Source organism: Anser anser (genome assembly GCF_964211835.1).
Source record: "Anser anser genome assembly, chromosome: 4".
Classification (NCBI taxonomy): domain Eukaryota; kingdom Metazoa; phylum Chordata; class Aves; order Anseriformes; family Anatidae; genus Anser; species Anser anser.
The window spans coordinates 44366727-44386386 of NC_139724.1; the positions used below are offsets into that span (position 1 = coordinate 44366727).

Consider the following 19660-nt stretch of genomic DNA (forward strand, 5'->3'; position numbering starts at 1 on the left):
GTCAAAGAGTAGAAAAAGAGTAAGAACAGAGAGTAAGAGTAAGTAAACAGAGAGTAAGAGTAAGTAAAGAGTAAGAACAAAGAGTAAGTACAGTTTTTCAGCTCTGCAGAAGAATAGAGATAGCTCGTCAGACTTCTTTTTTTCCATGAAAGTATTTTTACTACCCCTGCTTTCTTACAGAGCCTGTGCCTGCCCTCCATCCCTAGTCCCAAACTCATGAAGAAAAAATAAATAATAATAATAAAACGATTTAGGTAATACAATCACTTCTGTATAAATGTAGCTAATTATATTCTCAATTGCTGAAACACTGTTTCCTCTCCCTCTCCCTGCATGCTGGGATTAATTAAGCTTTCCTTAAATGCTGTATATGAATTAAGAAGAAACAAACAACAAAAAACCCTCACTATTTTCAAATCAAAAAAATCTGGTGTTAAAAGGCCTGGCAGGCTAAGCATTAGTACAATAAAACTGCTGGCTTTTCAATGGTAAAAATAAAGTGACTAAAAGCTCTGTTGTAAAAAGGGGAGACTTTCGAGAAAGCCCCTTCACAGTAGGAGAGAGACACTTTCTTTCAGGAATCATATCAGAAACAGGGATGAATTATTACTATCAAATATAAGCCTCAAAATAGAATCCCTCTGTTATCGTAGTGCAAATATTAATGCGTATTTGCTATTCCTGCCAAATGTTATCAGCGTTGTTCCGACTTGCAGGGAACAACCTGTTCTGCGTGGATCCTGACTGGACTAGGACTGGACTAGGTTTATCATTTTAACACCAGCAACGTTGTTTTGTTCACCTTGAGAAACCACAGCACGAGTGACGCTCACCAGGGGATACGGCAAGGATCTGCACTGGCTCGGCAGGAAAAGCCTCGGGAGCCCTGGCACCGTGAGATGAGCAGAGCAGCTCCTGTAGTCCCCGGTGCTGCCACTGGCCCTGGCATCTACCGTAACTTGCCCTCTTTATTTACCTTCGCACAGACAGCAGTTTTAAGCACTTTTTTATAGGCTCAACTGCTGCATTACTCTTCCCCCCCTCCTCATTTATTTATTTATTCATGTTCACTCTGAATTTCCAGCCATTTTCTTTGCTATGAATGTTTCTTTATATTGATTACAATTTCCTGGAAAATGCATGCTTGGTACTAATAATCCCTCAGCTTCTCCCATATTAACCTTGCTACTCTTTTCCTTATTTTCTGTCTCTTTGTTTTTGTTTTGCTTTAATCCACATGAATTTCTTCAGTACCCTCTGCTTTATTAAAACAGACTCCTTGTTTAATGCATGGTAAGTCTGCCTTCTCCCCCCCCCCCCATTTAAATATTTTATTTTTTTAATTTAGCAACTTTCAAAGCTTCCTTGCTATGTTGTCCAAGTCTCTCTTTCAATGACATGGTGTCAAAATGGCAGTGAAACCAGTACCAGCCCAATCTACACTGGTTTTGATGGGGAACTTACTGGGAACATCCCACAGGAGGCAGGTGCTGAAACAGATGAGTGTCCTGCCAAAGACACAATTTACAATAATGCCCCAACGGTATTTTGAATGTAGATCCTGATTTTGAGTCTGCACATTGCAAAAACAGTCCAACCTAGTATACAAGAAGAAATAAGGCAAACGGACTAGAAAATTATCCTCAGTTCTTACAGGTGATGATACCTCATAACGCAAGGGGCTCAAAACCACAACTCTGAACTAAAATACCTCATGTATAGGAAGAGGACTGGATCATCATCTTTGTCATTGCTGTCCTCTGCTTAGACTTCTCTCAAGTATAACTGGCCAGCAATTTCTTCGAGAGCCCCTCTACAGGGAAGACCAGCCCCAGCACCGGGCTGTATTTGGAACTAGGCATCACAACACAAGTGTTTTTCCTGTTACGTCGGTGGCCCATAGATGCTACCACATACAATGCTGAATGCCTTCCGATCCTTGTGTAACAACAGATTTCAAATGATAAATCTGAATACCAGCACCGTTTCAGGCTTTGAAATACAGCTTACCTCTTACCGAATATGATGTGTCGAATTATGAAATTCACAAGAAAGAAGAAACCTCTTATATGATCCAACCATCTCCCTGCAAGTCCAGGGCTGTTTCCAGTGAAATGCAGGATTGGCAGAAGAGAGATTTATTGCCACAGTTTCTTAATTCTATATTTCATACTTCAGCAAGCCTTCCTATCATGTTCCACATGGTGCTTTTAACAAGTTAAAAGCTATCAGTTTAACAAATAGTCAAAAGTAATCTAAAAAGTTAAACACACTCGTCATCACGACACAGTGCTAAACACTACTGCTTATTTCCTGTGATGCTTCGTAAAAAAAAAAAAAAAGAAAAAGAAGACTCGAGGCAGGCTGCAGGCTTGGCATTTCCTGTGAAGGTCAGCACTCACCAGGGTGCACCTACACCAAAGCTGTAACTGAAACGACCCCATCCATGGCACTGGCACGGCATGCACCTGGCAGCTCACCTGAATTTACACTTCTGGCCTGAGCCGGTGGCTTATTCCCAACCTACACAACCTTGGAGGTGATTCCTGCACGTGAAACTGGTTTTGAAAGAAGGTCTTGGATGGCAGGAATCCCACAGAGGCAACTAAAAAGAGTTTGCTGCTTCAGAAGGATGTGAAAAGAGTGGCAGGTTTGTTAATAGTAAAGCTGTCCTCGAGCGTGCCTACAGTAGCATCAAGGCTAAGCTGAGCTGTGCTCAATTCCAAAACGCTGGTTAAAAGAAGAGCTATTCACCTCACCACTGTCTCTCACAAACACACATAGTCACGGCTCATATTAGAAATCTGCAAAAAGCAGTCCTGAAAGACTTGGAACTTGCAGTGCATTTACAATGACTTCGCTTGGGACTAAATGAAACGGGGAACATGTCAACCCTTTGATCCAGTTAGAACATGAGGAGTTTTCTTGATCATGGAGACATCACTTTGCTGTATCACAGCCTAATGGCACAGAGTGTGTTGGGTAGTTCATGATCAGCCGGATTGACAGAAATGAACTGCTAGGAAGTGATGGGCAAGTAAATGGCAGCAATGGAACATGCCTTCAAAAATGCACCTTACCTTGATACATCCTCTGTTATTCCTGCTGTCTAGTTAATAATATACATTAAATTAGAAGACATTTTAATCTTTAGGAATTAAATAAATAATCCTTGGATTTAGCAAGCTTAAACATGAACTTGATTTTCAGTGCATTAAATAATTCCATTGGTTACAGGGGAATTTTTATGCACATGGAGATCTCAGAAATGCTGTAGGGTAACAACCTCAACTTTGACTAGGCCAGAAATGAGCTGGTATTAAAAGTCTGGCTTTGGCTGAAGTGATGAAGGTGATGAAATTCAGCTGAAGAGTTAAATGCAGATTTCAACCCCCCCTCAAAGCTTTGAAACTGGGTCAGACCAATTTCCAATTAGCAGTTAGCAATTATGCAGCAAATCTCTTCCCCGGTGCAACACGTATGAAAGAAAGGCAGGTTCACAAGACAGTATGTGAATTTCCTGGTGGAGCTGTGGCATCCCTTTGCACTTCTGAGACAAAGAAAACAAGAGCAGCAACATGCTTTCCAAAATGGAACAGTATGGCTTCAAATAGCTAACTAGAGATCTTTTTAGTTCATGTTTATGATTAATTCTTTCTTCTCTAGGTTTCATGTACAAACCAGATATCTTGGAACAGAAACCTGATGAGTTATTTATGAAATCTGTTGCACATACAGAATTGGAGGAAGCTGACTGTTGCAGTACATATCCAGTCAGCTGGAACGCATATAATGAAAACATTTTTTGGTTCGAAATAGCTACAAAATGTAGTACATCTCCAGGACTACCTGGCTGGATGCTTCATTTGCAGATTTTGTTCCTCCACCTTTAATAGCAAATTCATTGCATGAGCTAAGCGATGTTCACTTAAGAGGAAGAGCCAGTAGACTCACCTTCAACGCTGCAAAGACAGACCTGCATGTAACTAAGTGCTAAGACATTTACAGTACAATATATAATGTCAAACACATTGTCATCCAAACATGAATTTCTGAAAAATCCTAAATCTTAGTGAAAGAATTAAACCCGTGGTAGAAGCCCCTACTATGCCTTCATAAGTAAGAAAGGAGACACAAATATATATATATACACACGAATTTCTAAAGGGTAACACAAGGAGGACACAAAATCCAAATGAACACTGTTATTATATGAGCAGCTCAAATGAATGCAATGATAATGCCCTCATGATAATAGGGCCAATTAATCTTTAAAAAGCCTCTAACAAAAGTTGAAATCTTTTTCCATAACGTAAGAGCAACTTTTTGGCTGTTGTTATAGATCCTCCTGAGTAAACCGGTTGAATTGCAAATACGGAACATTATCTCAGGATAATGAAAAGAAAAATATTTTGCTCAGCACTGACGTTTATCGATCCAAAATAGACATTTTTGCCATTGTTTGAAGTAAGGGAAGTAATTAAAGTACGCAGAAGCATTCTGATACCACCACGCTATTTCCTGTCCGTGTCAGTAACGAAACGCCTGTCCCACCGCCATGCACACTGTTCATTAACTCTCTGCAATAAACATTGTACTTCCATATCACACATCTGAAAGTGTTCCTAAACTGTCAAGTTGGGCAAGAGCATTGCTCTATGCAAAAACAGCCAAGTCCAGTCAGGAAGCAGATTAATTTGAAACCCTTAATTAATGACTGAACATTTACACAGCCAAGATTTATGAGTTACAAGGAAGTAAGTCCAAAACATAACACTCCCTCCTGCATGCAAGCTCTCTTTTTAATGATAAACAATTAGCCTAGGGTAAGATAGTGTCTGAATTCTCAAGTTCACTTTCTTCCTCCAACTTCCAAGCATTGACAGATGATAAATTGATTTCATGCTTTTTTTCTTCTCCACCTGGTCTTACATAAATATTGTTGTTAATAAACAGAGGTTAATGAATGCAAAATACAGATTTTTTTTCAATATAAAGAAACCAATAAGTTTCAAAAGATGATTTTTTTTAGATCACAAGAATGCAAAAACAGTATATAGAAAAGAAGAGGAAAAGAAAAAATAAAAGATGATTTAAAAATCTGACTGATCCAAAAAAGTCTCAGTTTTTCGTCCTTGAGTTTTCTTCACTGGATTCACAAATACTTTTGCAAATTTAGTAACAGTGAATGTCAGGAATGAAAAGTAAGTTTTCAGTTTTGAACATTTTGATTATATTCCATTGTGGATCATAACCACTGTAACACTTTCTTCTGAAGAGAACTGACTTTTTATTATGAGGAATGCTTACTGTATGAATATTAAAACAAGACTTCCCGTTCTTCTTTGGAAGTCCTCAGGCCTCAAACTAGAGAAGTCATAATCAGGAAAGGTTTTGTTCACTCTTGTTTATACCAAATTACTGAATGCATTTTTTTGCCTGCAAATTCTGTTTCGCTAATAAAGGAGTGCGGTTTGCTTCTCCCCCCCCAGATCACATATCATGTAAATAAGCAAAAATGACCACAGAAATGGCAAGATCCTATAGAGCGATAACACGTCTGCTCGCACAAGTCTGCAGTGTGCCTGCATCCCCACAGATATGCTGTACGCCCCCCGACAAGGAAACTCCCCCAGACACCTCTCTTCATGTAAACAGCCACGTCTGCAACCACTGACCTAATCAAGAATGCAAGCACTATATGGGTTTGAGTTTTTTGGTTTTGAGGTGTTGTTTTTTTTTTTTTTTCTCCCCTTTTGCTTCCTCTCAGCAAAAGAGAGTCATGCAGTCATGCAGTGCACGATGTGAGCCCCAAGCCCCCACGGGCCAGGCTCACTCCCACGTGCTCTGGGCACCCCCATTAGGTGCATGACTTTTGTTTTGCAAAGCAGAACCTGATGCTGCAGCTCTGCGAGGGAAAATGCTTTGCACCTGTATTGAGAAAAAATCCCCAACAACCTGACTCCTGACTTCTTCTGTTTAGTCCTTCCTTCCTTCTCAGCTGAGCGAAGAAAACCAGTCCTGGCAAGTGACAGTGGCTGCTGGAGAGGGATCAAGTTTTCCTGACACGGACTCACAAACACTTGGAAACATGCAGTGCATATACCCAGAATCTAGCCTAGGAGCTGGCTACATTATTTTTCCCCCCTCTTCATCAGTTTTTCATCAAACGGGTGCTCACTGGGAACAGTTCCGGAAAAAGACAAAGCTGGTTTATCCCAGTAAAACACAAAGAAAGACAAAAACAGACGAGACAAAACAGAAGACAGATCGCTACTCTCCCACCCCTTTCCCTCCAATGCTATGCTTCACTGTGCAATGTAAGTAAAATAGTTATAGCCTACTTTTATGACAAATTAATTTTGTTTGCTAGGAAATGAAGTATGAAGCCAACCTCTGTAAATCATAACTAACCCCCTTCCCTAAAAAATGAAAAACCAACAACCCACCACCAAGAAAAACCCATCAAACAAAATCCAGAGCAGCCTTTTTAAACTGAGCAAAATGCTCTTAGTTCTCCTCCCCAACAATGGGGATGTCAAGACCAATTAACTACTGCAGTCATCTGGGGTTTTGTTCTGTTTTCTTCCACTGCAAGTGGTCAACCCAGCTCCCATGGCTCATTTCTCTACACGCGGTGTCATAAACAAAGAAGACTAAGACCTCAGAGTTGTTTTCTACCTGAGTATCCTTGATGTCTTCATTACTCAAAGCAAGGAGACAAAAGCTTAGACTGAGAACTAGGTAATAGTTTGAACCAGTTTAATTAAAAAGCAACATGGTCCACAGGTCTGCATCTACCATGGCTAATAATTTGCTGCAGAGCTATTACTGTGCTGTTTCCATCTGCCAATAACCATTTAATCCTTCTGCCAAAGGCAATCTAAACCTTAATGTATTTCCATATGTATTTTAGGGAAGCCATAAAAGATAATTTGGAAACAACAATTTCCAATTTTTGATATACAAAAATTTGAGCTAGAGTAGCACACACAGCCATCAGCATTCCAGCAGTGCTAAGAAACTACTTGACAGCTTCTACTCCAGGCAATGGCTTGAATGCTAAGACCAAAGTTTTGTGCAAATGCAAAATCCTTGTTAGGATCCAAGTACAAAACACAAAGCCAGCTACAGATAGCTCCCCCTAAAGTGCCTTCCTCAACAGGGCTGCAACTCTCATTCTCAAGAAAACCCAGGGTTCAGGCACACTGTCAAAACAGAAGTTACATGAAAAAAGGGAAAATTTTCCTGTTTGACGATGTAGGTATGGCTGCAAATACTTGAAGGCTGCTTCCCTCTTCCTGCATTCTGCATCATGACTATCTTAACTGCTAACAACTTCTCAAATAATTTCAGAATTACTGCTGAACAGCTTAATCTCACCAAAGAACTTGAAATTCCAAAAAAGGAAAAGCAGAACGAAGCCTGATATTTCAAATATTCCTTCCCCCTGAAAAGAAAAAAAATAAAATAAAATAAAATAAAATCATGCCTAATCAAAACCCCTCTGAAAGAAATGGGATGACAGCAAGTGTGCAAGCTCATGGTTGATACCCATTTATTTGGATGGGAACGATTAAAAATACCACAGTTAAAATGTTAAAAACGAACAAACAAACAAGCTTTCCAGTCACTGTAGTGTTAGCGATCATCTCTCCCAAAATAAACTCAACACTTACTTTATTGCAGTGAAATTTTGCTTCTATTATATGACAAAGCAATGGAAGCAGAATAGTTGGTGCATGTTCTGTACAAATGTAGCTTTAATAATGACAGGTTTTAAGTCTGAAATTCAGTATATCTAATGTTCAAGATATTCACAGTCTAATTTAGGCAGACTTACTGATTTTATTATTTTTCTATTATTTGTTTATTACGAGGTTCCAAATTTTCAGAAGAAACAATTACTTCACTGATGACTGCAAAAGGCCAACATCTAATTTTATGTTTACACAAAGATACCACTATATATTCAAATATTTCAGTTCACACACACACACCTCTCCAATCTTTGCAGTTCAGTGAAGTGTAAACAGTTAGCGTTGTTATTAAAACACACGTTCTTCATTCACAGGAACAATACTCAGCTAGATTAATAAGCTTTTATTCCTGGGCTCTATTATTCCTCTGCCATTCATTAACATTTCTTCCACCTTGACGGCAATTTAGCTGGCACAGCACCAGAAACACAAGTAGGTCAGCACAAGGTGTTCCTCTGTATAGTTTCACAGTTTATAAACATCCTACCTGAGTTAGCCTTCAGGTAGTGCATTTAAATATTCCTAGTGCCAACTAAAATAATAATGAGAACTCTGCTGGATATTATTGTCCAAGAACTACCCTTGTTTACAGAGGACGGATTCTGTTAAGACTGACAAGGCAATTTTACCAGAGAAGCAGGGAGCCCTCTGCAGCTCTCCTGGCCAAGCTGATGCCTGAGATGATGCCTCGGTGCTGTCTCTGTGGGAAAGCCCCTTGCAATCCTCACCATATCCAACGAGGGAAACGTACATACATGTAGAAAAAGCTAAACTGAACGCTGACAGTCAGACATTACATACTATTAAAAGTAATCATAACAGAGATTTCAGCCAGCCAGGCACGCTTTAATCTCAGGATATGGGAAATAACAATAGAGATGTAAGAATATTTACTTTTCCCCCCCCCCGTTTATGAAAAAGATGAATACAAAACAGTTGTTTCACAGAAAATGATATAAAAAACTTTGGACAGATCTTTTGCTAATGTACTAAGACACATTCAGTATTTACAACAACTCGTATACATTAAGAATCTGGCCCTGAAGTTGGGGCATAAGAGTCAAGGGTAAAGATTTCACTGTCTAAGAAATGTAATGACTTTTTGCTGACTTTCTCTAACTTGTATGCCTTGTCTTATACTTTAGGACTTGAGTTGAGTCAAACTCAAAGCAGCAAGCTCCTTTCTAGCTCCATACTCGACTACACATCATAACTTACAAGATCAAGTGTCAACACTACAGGCTTAAATCAGAAAAACAGATCACTGGGAGAAAATGTGTTGGATTTATTTTTCTTCCTTTTTTATTTTTAAACATAAAGGCAAATTCTAGCACTCTGCACTGATATGAGCCTTTATATTATGTAAATGAAAATACTTCAAAAGGTATAAATAAATCAATGTTTTCAATTCCTTCCCGATGACTGCACATGCTGTTTTGACTCTGAACATTACATACCCACATTTATGATTATTGGTGTACGGAAAGTGTGTGATATAAGCCACTGAAGAATAATCCCTGCTGTCTGATTGAAAAGAAAAAAAAAAAAAAGAAGAAGAAGAATGAATTAAATTAGAAGTTGCTAGAAATAACTCATACGCAAAAAATAAAACTAAAAGAAAACAATAGCAGTAGCCTAAAGAGACATTTTTTCCTTCAGGAATGAATTCCCATCTGCTTTTAAAGAGCAACATGTTTTTCCATTACTGGAATCACAGCCAAAAACAAGACAATAAAGCAGCAAAGCCACAGGCAAGAGTAGAGGGCAAGTGAAGCTGGCTGACAGAGTATCAGTCGAGGTCCCTCTTTTATAAGCCTCTGCTGTAGTGACAGCTGAACAGCCCCCCACTGTGCTGGCAACACACTTCCCTCGCTATCCTCAGCAAAGAGGAGCTCCTGGTAACTCTGCTGCATAAAAGGTGCCCTGGAAAAGTGAGGGAAAAGGAAAGAGGAGGAGGCAAACGGTGTAGCCAGCAGGCCACGCTCAGCAGCGGCTGTCCCCTGCAGCCTTGGCCTTTTTGGTGAAATTACCACATTTAGCAGTAGCTCCCTAAAAGCTCATCACAAGTGAGCAGCTCCGCCGACTGAGGATTGCTTGCCCCGTGCACCACAGGTGCCCGTGTTGCAGGCTCTCCCTCCAGACGGGCGTGCAACACAAATCAACCCTTCAAAGGCACGGCAAGCATAAATGCAAATCCAAGTACCCGTGTACAGAATCTGGGCGGACAACACCATTAAAATAGTTAACTAAGACTGAAATTAGCTCTAAAGGTCCCTGCACCCCAAGGGGTTCGGCAATTACAGAATCCAAACGTTCAGCTCTTTGGACTCAAATCCCAGGTTTGAGAAGCAGGCTAAATTTTATACCAAAATGTTGCTCGGTGCACACTCAGGGGCTCATTTAAATTCCCTCTGGCATTTTCCCCAAGTTCCTCTAAGGATGGCTGTTCTTTGAGCTGTTTAGGAAGCAGTGTCGATGGTATCCTCCTGAGCTGTTAATGGGTCTGACCTTTTCAGAAACGCTAACGTCCCTTCAGCCAGATGCATTAAATCTCCTCTGCTTGATTAAACTATTAGCAAATCATTATCTCACTGAAGGATAAAATGTTCTTTCCCAGATGAGCAAGCCATGCATAAATTTCAGTGCAAACACTCTTCTGTATACCAAGCCCTACGTTTTACATAAACATGCCAATTTGCGACCCCGTTTTATATATCCATGTGATGAAAGCATACAGGAGGAACACAGATCTTTTTTGGGTCTCGGCTGAGACAAGACGTGATGAAAATCAGCCCGCTTAGGGCGAACAACCCCCAGCCCCATCTCTGCAAAACGCGGGAACGGAACCAGATCTTTCTGCAGCGGCTACAGAGGAGAACGGGGAGATGCGGCGCAATGCCACGACACCCTTGTGCTGATGAGTGATTACCCAGGCACTCACACTGCCCTCGTTCCCAGTCTGTCCAAGCACATTCTGCACGTACGAGGTTCTTGCGAGACCGGCAGTAAGCAAAATCCCATGGGAAGTCCTGTGTAGTTAGTTATTTCCTTTCAAGTGATTCATCCCGTTTATACCAAACACTGACACTCGGAAAACATTTTGAATGCCAGGTATTTCCTCACCTTCCAGCCACCTGTGCCAAACACATCCTTGGTGCTGATAAACGTGTGTAGGAAGGTGGTGATCCCTGATTACCCACACTGGATGAAGGCTGAGCCTCTTTTCCACACCCACCCACACAAAAATGTTCACTTTTCAATGAGTGATATAAATTAATAGATCCTATGCATCAATCCAAGAGAAGCTTCGGAGGTTCATCTGAGGCCTTAATCTTGCTGCGTTTCAATTTGATGGTGTCCTTCATTTTGAAAATTGCATTTCAGGATAACACTGTACCCTAGTGTGAGGATAAGCAGGACTCCTTCAGATGGCAAGGCCATCCAGAAGTGTCCAGCAAGAGTCACTTCAGCCACAGATGCTTTAAACACCAAAGCATATTTTCAAATTACACATTTCTGATAAGATACAAGATTTTTTTTTATTTTTGTGTGTGTGTGTATATATATGTATCTTAGAAGGTCAAAATTTGAGGGTCCAGTCCCAAGCTTGACATCTTAAGCACTTTCAACATCTGTTGAAGTCTATGGGAATTGAACATGCTCTGCATCTAGCATAATTAAGCATAAAAGGAACAAACATCCTCATGCTTAAAAATGAAAACCACGAGCTTTAGCTAGGATATGATTTCCAGAGTCACAGAACCTTTACTCTTGCCTTTTTTTTCCCCCTGAAGTCTGTCTTTGTAGGCTGCTATATAGGACTAGATCCATTGCCCTTAAAAATGTTAACTAGAAAGCTTTTCCCTTAAGTTTGGAAGATCTTTTCCTTCATGGCAAGCTAGATATAAAGAAAACACATTGTAATTTGCCGGATGTCTTGTTTTCCCTATATCTAAGCCCTCCCTCACCTTTATTTAAGATGCACTTTAGGAAAGAGAGACTGTTTTCTTCCCGATCTCTTAAAACCTTGTTTACCATCCCACACACCTATAATGGAATACATCCTCACTTCTTTTGCAGTTGGTGTCTTCCTGTGTGAGAAAGAGAGGAGCTTTGGAAGGTTGTCGTTGGTTTGGGTGTTTGGTTTCTTCTAAACTTATAGTTTAAATATGTCAGTATCTGGTAAACAAGTACATGTATGTTTTGAAATAAATATTTTAATAGTCAGAGGCTTCAGTTGATTAGAGCTAGTGTGCTGCTGCAAAGATACTTTTTTGGCATCAAACGCGCACTCATTTGAGCCAGAGCAAACGTTCGTTAGCTTTTTTTTTCCTCTCTGTGTTCCCATTGAGAGTTATTGCAAAGTGAGAAAGATATTTTTTACATTAACTATTCTATTTCGACTAAGAACCAGTGAAAGATTTACAGGTTCCCAGGTTCCCGCTTTACTATTGTTTCCTGTAAGCATGGAAACTGATAATACTATAGAAACAATGTCAGCCTCTGCTTTCACCATGACCTGCTTTCCACCAATTTAAAAACAGTCAGTCCCATTAGCTTATTTTTACAACCACACTTAAGAATATTACAATGATATCCAGAATATTTAATGTTTTATTATTTCTAACCAACTTTAAACTCAAAACAACTCAACACTTGGTTTCAGTTTCTACCTAAAACCTCCCTCTCTGTACTGCCTTCTCTCCTGGAACAAAAACATAATCTGACAGAGGCTGACATAATAAAAGAAGGTCCCTCACTCTACTGGGTTTATTTTCCTTTTTATTTACCATCTACTTACTAGAATAAAATATTTCTACAGTGGTGAAACAGAGTCTAACTCCCTTGCTCATCCCTTTTCACAAAGTAAACTCCAAGGATTTGAGGTAAGGAATACCCCTTCCATTTCATTTGTAATTATATCCTTTTTTTTTTCTCTTCACAACACAAATCTAATGAAGACATCAGTCTTTGCATATATAAAGGTTGGTGTCCTTCTTCTAGGCCAAAACATGTTCCAACTTCAACCTTTTTTCTAACCTTTTTAAAAAATTTGAGATAATGTATAATTTAAAAATCACATGACAAGCAATTTCCTATCAGATTCTGTCCATGTGATTGTGTTCTTTTTTACACAAGAAGTGCTTTAGAATCACAGAATCATTTATGTTGGAAAAGACCCTTGAGATCAAGTTCAGCCACCACCTGACACTACCAAGTCCACCACTAAACCACATCCCTAAGCACAATGTCCACACAGCTCTTAAATACCTCCAGGGATGGGGACCCCACCACCTCTGGGCTGCCCGTTCCAATGCCTGACCACCCTCTCTGTGAAGAAATTCTTCCTGATATCCAATCTAAACCTCCCCTGGTGCAACATGAGGCTGTTGTCTCACGTCCTATCACTTGTCACCTGAGAAAAGAGACTGACGCATACCTCATGGCAACCTCCCTTCACGTAGTCCTAGAGAGCGATGAGGCTCCCCTCAGCCTCCTTTTCTCCAGACTAACACCCCCAGTTCCCTCAGCCACTCCTCGTATGCCTCTGAGGCATACTGAGACTATTGGCATTTTCTATTGTAACAGAGAGCAGCCAATAAGCATGAAAAACCTAAACCGATCCCCAAATGAAAAAGCTAGAGCCCCTTAGTTTTTAGAAGGCCCATCTTGTGTAATGCAAGCTAGCTGTAGTGACATCGTGACAGGAAACTAATCAGACCCAAACAACTCACTTTACTTGCACTTCGTTTCTAAATGCTCCTGTGCTTGTATCTTTAATCATACTTTACAGAAACATGATAAGAAATAAACCAGATAAAACTCCTCAACGTGAATTATAGCAGTGAAAACGCTCTAGATCATTTAGCTATCATCTGACTGAACAATCTCTGGATGAAGACATCTCAAAACTATTAAAAATAATCTTCAGTTATATAATGGTGCAATTTTGCTCAAAATAAAATGCAGAAACACTAGAATTAATCTTATTAAAGTTTTGAGGCAGCAAGACATTTGCTGCTTTAACCATTTTCATTACTCTCAAGGACTAGAGATTTCTCCTCCATGCCTACCAGAGCTCCTTGCTAATGCCACCGCGTCAGGAGAGGAGAATGAAGCCGATGGCATGGCACAGCACAGCCTCTAGCTGAACCGTGCCAGGCGGCAGCTGCCTGGGCATGGCCTTCAGTGGAAATTTCCTAGAAAAAAAACAGGGGCAAGACCAGCTCTGACTGTTCCACCACCACACCGGAGAAACCCACTGGCCAGCATGTGAGAGCTAACAGGCTGTACGGTTACTGCAGACCCGTCCGTACAGCAAACAGACCTACCCCTGTGCAAGGCTCCCGTTGCGCTAACAAGAGGTTGAGGCAGTCCTGGGAAAAGGCAGATGCCTTCAGGGCACGGATGCAGCCAAAGAAGTTGCCAGAGTGGGTGGATGGCATGCTTCTTGGTGTCAATATCAGCTCCAAGGCCAAACCTCGCTATTCAGAAACTTCTGAAAGCTATTTCTCACCGTCCTGATTTACAGATTTCAGGTATCCATGAAGACGAGCCTCAAGCACCACTGCAAAGCAGAGCTATCAAGATGCCAGCATGCATTTCAGAAGGGCCTAGAAATAAAGATCAAGTGCAAATCCAAATATTTCTAGAAAGCTGAAGCTTTGTTTGACCTATCCGCTTGGTATAATAAAAGCTAACTGTATAGATGTTGCTCCCCTAATACACTTTTTTTTTTTTTTAAACATTAGACTTCACCTGCACTTGAGAGAAGGGAATTCTAATTTACCCTCATAAATTATCTTCCATCTTCTCTCAAATGAAACAGTGGGAAGTAAACACCCTATTTTGCTATCTCGATATATCTTTAACGTACTCATTAAGATAAACATACATCCAGCAGGTGAATAGAGATAACTGGTCATAAGTGATGACAGGCAAAAATATACACATATCTGATCTGAAAAATTGCCAAGTTGGAAGCCAGATGCGTACTAAACTATCCACTTTACTTGCAGTTTATTCAGCTCATGGTAGGAGGATTCAACATATCTCTACATGAAACTCCCTATTTATACAGCATCTTCTAGTCACAAAACTAAGCATTTTCCATTCCTTTTCCAAACAAAGGGTATAACGGTGGAATGGGAACTTGCCATTCAACAGCGGAAACTATTTCTAAAGCTGGGAAGCTGGAGACACTAGGAAGAAAAGGCTTTAATGAAACTGGCCACTGTGCGTGCCAACTGTCAAGACTTTTTATATATTCTTCCAAGGAACACTGACTGAGGCTTTTTCTGTGTTTACTCTTTACATCCCAATTATTATAACTCTTTGAATGATGCCAAAGAACAAAATTCATGAGAAATGCCATATTAGAAACAGGCAGGCTTTTTTCCCCTGCAACTAGTCTGTACTTGTACTCAATGACCCATTAACTTATTTTTGGTTCTGTAGAAAGCCAGCACCAAGACATTTGCGACTCATTATCTAAGCTAAGCACAGGAATTCACCACTAGAGCCTCGGCTGACCCAAATCCAAAGGAAATCCCCATATGCTTGGAATTTCTGAAATACAAGCATTACAGTTGTTGCCTGGTAAGAAAACAGTTTCCATACACAACGGAGGATATGTTTACATTTATGTTTTTGGAGGCTTATAACTTGGACAGAAGCAGACAAATTTTCCCAGGACAGCAAAACTCTTATCACTGACATCGGGGTAAAAACCTAGTAATGGTTCAAGTCACTACTCTTCAGCACATAGGCGGTACAGCTGCAACAGTTCCCTAGACCAACTTTTAAGCCTGCAATAAGAAGTTGATTGCTGCTTTCTTTTTTTTCATTATAAGATCCCACATTCTGTTGCAAATAGAAGTCCTACACAAAAAAGTTTTGCTCACTGCTTTGCCTTTGAAGTCCTACATAGAACAGCTTTGCTCACTGCGTTGACCCCATTCATTTGTCCCCAGAGCACAGTTTGTCCTGTGCTGCGGAGGAGGAAGGCTGTAGTGGATTTGACTTTGGTCCCTGCCCTTACACAGCTTCCTGGAACAAGCCTGGAGGCTTGTCTGGACACCACAGCTGCACATGGCAAGGTCTGACCCCATTCCTTTGACTTGGAGAAGTATTCACAGCAGTGTCCTCACCAGCCAGAGGTTACTTGTGGGCAGTGCTGCATCATAAAACATAGCAGCATTTACGTGGTAGCTAAATGAGCAACGTCTTCCCTGGAAGACATACAGCATATCCAACGGCCAGTCGGTTGAGAAGGGCCATCAGTGCCATAGGAGTCACGCAAACGCTTCAGAGTCACCCTCTCTTTTGAACCAAGCCAAAGATTTAGCTTTGCCCTTGTAAACAGCATACAGAAAGATGGAGGAAGCTAAGGAAAGCAAATCACATTTTCCACTCTGCTATGGAAAAAGTAAAAGGTGACTATGTAATTAGAGATGGTACGATAATGCATTCGCTAGGACTGGCTACAGTAAGGTGGAAACTTTAACTCCAGTATTTCATACCTTTTAAGAGGTCGAATTGGCAACCTTAATGACATTTTCTGAATTTTTGAAGTAATACAATTACTTTCAATTAATCAAAATGAAGAAAACATGAAATATTCTTTCATGAGGCACTGCCATGAATAATATTCAGGGACCACTGTGCTGACCACTAACTATAATTACCAGGCAGCAGCATCTGAAGAAGTTTCGCCCCCTACCCAGGACAGGACATCATAGCCTGACAGCCATTGTCAGAAGCTGACTAACTGACAGTAATGAGCTATAACAGCAAGTGCTGCTGTGAGCTCTTGATTATATGGAACAGGAAAATATGAGCCTCAAAGTGACCGGTGACTCCTTTGCAATTCCCTTATGCTGTCTGAGAATTGTCTCTCCTTCCTCAATCTCAGTCTGTTTGCCACAATCCTAAATCATAGAATGCAACAGGGTCCCTCCCTGGGGATGCGGGGAGGCCCAGTTGAACTGTGTGGACATCTGGGAACACTTGCCCCCATCTCCTTGCACTCAACCTGGCACCACACCCTTAATAGAGCCACCTTACTATGGCTCACCCTTTCCCTGGCAGCAGTACTCTGATGGAGATCTTGAGAGAAAAAAACAAAAACAAACACATTGTAGTCTGGTTTCTGAGCAGAAACACAGAAATCACAGTATACATATCACAGTATATATCTGTCAAAGTCTTTCTTATAATTCTCCCCGCCACTTAGAGTAGACTCAAGGAATAATACCTGGATGATGCTCTATTTCAATTTTAAAAATACCATTTTGTGCATTGACTCTGTGGCCATGACCATACAGAAAGTTTTACCTCTGCTCCTGAATATTTGTGTGTTTGCTGAACGAGTTCCACCAAGCAGACTTCCTCACTGACTGGCATAGACCGAAACTGAAGTCTGAAGATTTCCTCACGAGTGGCTGCATCTGGCAACGGCACATAGATAATTCTGTCTATTCTTCCTGGTCTTAGCAAGGCCTGCAATGAAAATGTCACAGGAAAAGTTATAACAAATGACACATCACATCAATAAAGTAAAAAAACATAAGTCGATTAAAAACAATAACAAAAAACCCCAAACAAATAACCAACAATTTCAGCAGAAGCAAAGAACTGCACAAGAACAATCAAGCTTATGTGCACAAAGGGGTTGTTCCCTTATGCAAAAATGAATCAGTCACTGAAAAGACAGTAATGCTATTCAGCTTGTGAAATATCAGTTTATGGAAAAAAGGCATCATAAAGGAACTATAGTCATTTTCCTAAAATAATAATTTTAGGCTTGTTGCAAGGTGTGCTGGAATGTTAGGACTTGGCAAAAGGACAGGTGGCAATGGACATATCCCAAGCTCAGATCTTCAGTCAAGACAACAAGCAGAGGAAAAAGACATTGAAGTAAAGCTTACATTCTGTATTCATGTTGATTTATCCCACATTATTAGTGCTGTATACAGAAGAGCAAATTACTCTGTTAGGCTTTCACACGCAGTAAGGTAATGATAGACAGAGGTCAGAGATGTTTCAAAAAGGGAAAGAAAAAAAACAAACCAAAAAAAACCACCACAGACATGCAAAAGCACTGTAGTTTAACACCTTTTAGCATCAGCTTTGGACTGTCAGAAGAACCTTTCTCCTGTGCCACAAGAGAGTTGAAAATTCAACAAATTAATAGTTACAAGGTAAGGCCCCTACTTTGCAGCCTCATGTGTGTATATGGGACAATGACCACAAAGGGCAGCTTTAAAGGGTTCAGACTGGTCTGGAGGAAAAATCTCTTCTCTAGGGGAGAAGTGTGGCCTTGGGGCAGGTCACTGGGGAGGCTGCAGAAACTCTGTCCTTGAGGTTTTTGAGGCTTGGCTAGATGAAGCCAAGCCCTCCCTGGCCTGTGTTGGTCCCGTGCTGGGTGAGTGGGGGGGCTGCAAGGCCTCTGGAAGCTCCCTTCAACCAACCTGTCTGTGATTCCATGGTTTCTGGACTAGCTCAAAAAGTAAACGCTATCTATATATAAAACAATTATATCTGATATGTAGGAGAAGCCAAGCTCTTAGATTTATGAGATGAGAGGAAGCTCGTGTCCCTGTATTTCTAAAAATCTCCAAGATTTTAAAAAAAACTGTCTACAGTAAAAAAAATAAAAAAAATCCTCCCAGCCTTTCCTACTTGACATTTGAGAAAAAAATGTGCATTGCAAATGTGCATAAATAGTATTTAAAAAGTATTTTTAAAAACTAAACAATGTTTATAAGATTCAGCATGTAACCTAAATTGTTTTTATGTTATGGTTCTCCCTTGGGCAGAGTAGTTTGAGTTCCAGATGACTAGAGATATTGCATGGCTGTCCTGGGCTGTCAGCCAATAAGTCTTTTCCCAGCCTGATCATGTCAGTGAAAGTCATGCTGAAAAAATAGTAGGAAAGAGCTTTCCTTCCTGCACAGCATTGATCAAGTTAACACCCTTCCTAGAGTTTCTTTAAAAAGACTGTTGTGGTGCTTCAGAGTGGAAAAATGTATCCTGAATGTTAAGAGATGTCTTGTTATTTTTAAAACAGAATGTGAAAACGTTCAGCAGAAAGTGCACGGCTCTGTTTCATTGAGCTACGCAGGAACAGAGCAAGGCTCCACAGGGAAGACTAAAGGCCCGTATCTAGCCCAGTACCCCATCTCTGGCAATGGCCAATGCTGGATCCCTTCAAAAAAAAAAAAAGAGTGAGAAGCCAGCCATCCACCCATATTTCCTTATCAGACGGTGCTACCTGCCACAGCACTCTTAGCCACTGAAGAACTCGACACACTAATGGTAGCGCAACCAGTGTGTAATTTGGTGTCTAGGCCATGCATTTATCGGGATGTTGCCATTTTTTGCCAACACACTTGAAAGAGAAATTTACATGTTTCAAGACTAGGCTTGGAGGGAGCGGAATTATACTGCAATTGCATTCTGCATGCTCTTAAGGAAATGCCCATAGCAAATTCTGTTATTTAGAAGAAACATGAAATGCTCACAAGAATACAGTGGTGCACCTCTTTTAAGTCAAAGCAGGTTTAATCAGGAAGCCTAGATAATTAGAACATTTTCTAGAGACAGCTTAGCTCACACTAATGAATGACCAAGGCTGCACAAGTGGGACAGAGAAGTGTTTGGTGGAAAGAAAGTCTGATCAGCTGGGACCGAGAGCTGGAGCTAGCAGCTTTCTGCTGAGATACAGTCTCTTAACAGGATGCAGCACCCGATCTTACAAAGCACAATTACAGATGTCAAAAAATTAATATTTTTTTTTCTCAGTTATTTAAAATTGGGTTTCCTCCAGTTTGTCCCAAATGCTTTGTGTTTTCTATATACGGTCTTAGTTGGAGGCCCGAGTTTAAAACATGCTATCA

General features: G+C 40.5%; 1 protein-coding gene across 1 annotated transcript in view; it reads right to left on the reverse strand.

Moving 5' to 3' along the window:
- AFG2A (AFG2 AAA ATPase homolog A) overlaps positions 1–19660 on the reverse strand; it is a 191193-nt gene that overhangs the window by 20174 nt on the left and 151359 nt on the right. The window contains exon 14 of the mRNA XM_083833773.1: positions 17097–17261. Coding sequence (XP_083689899.1) covers positions 17097–17261 — 165 coding nt within the window. The remainder of the gene's footprint in view (positions 1–17096; positions 17262–19660) is intronic.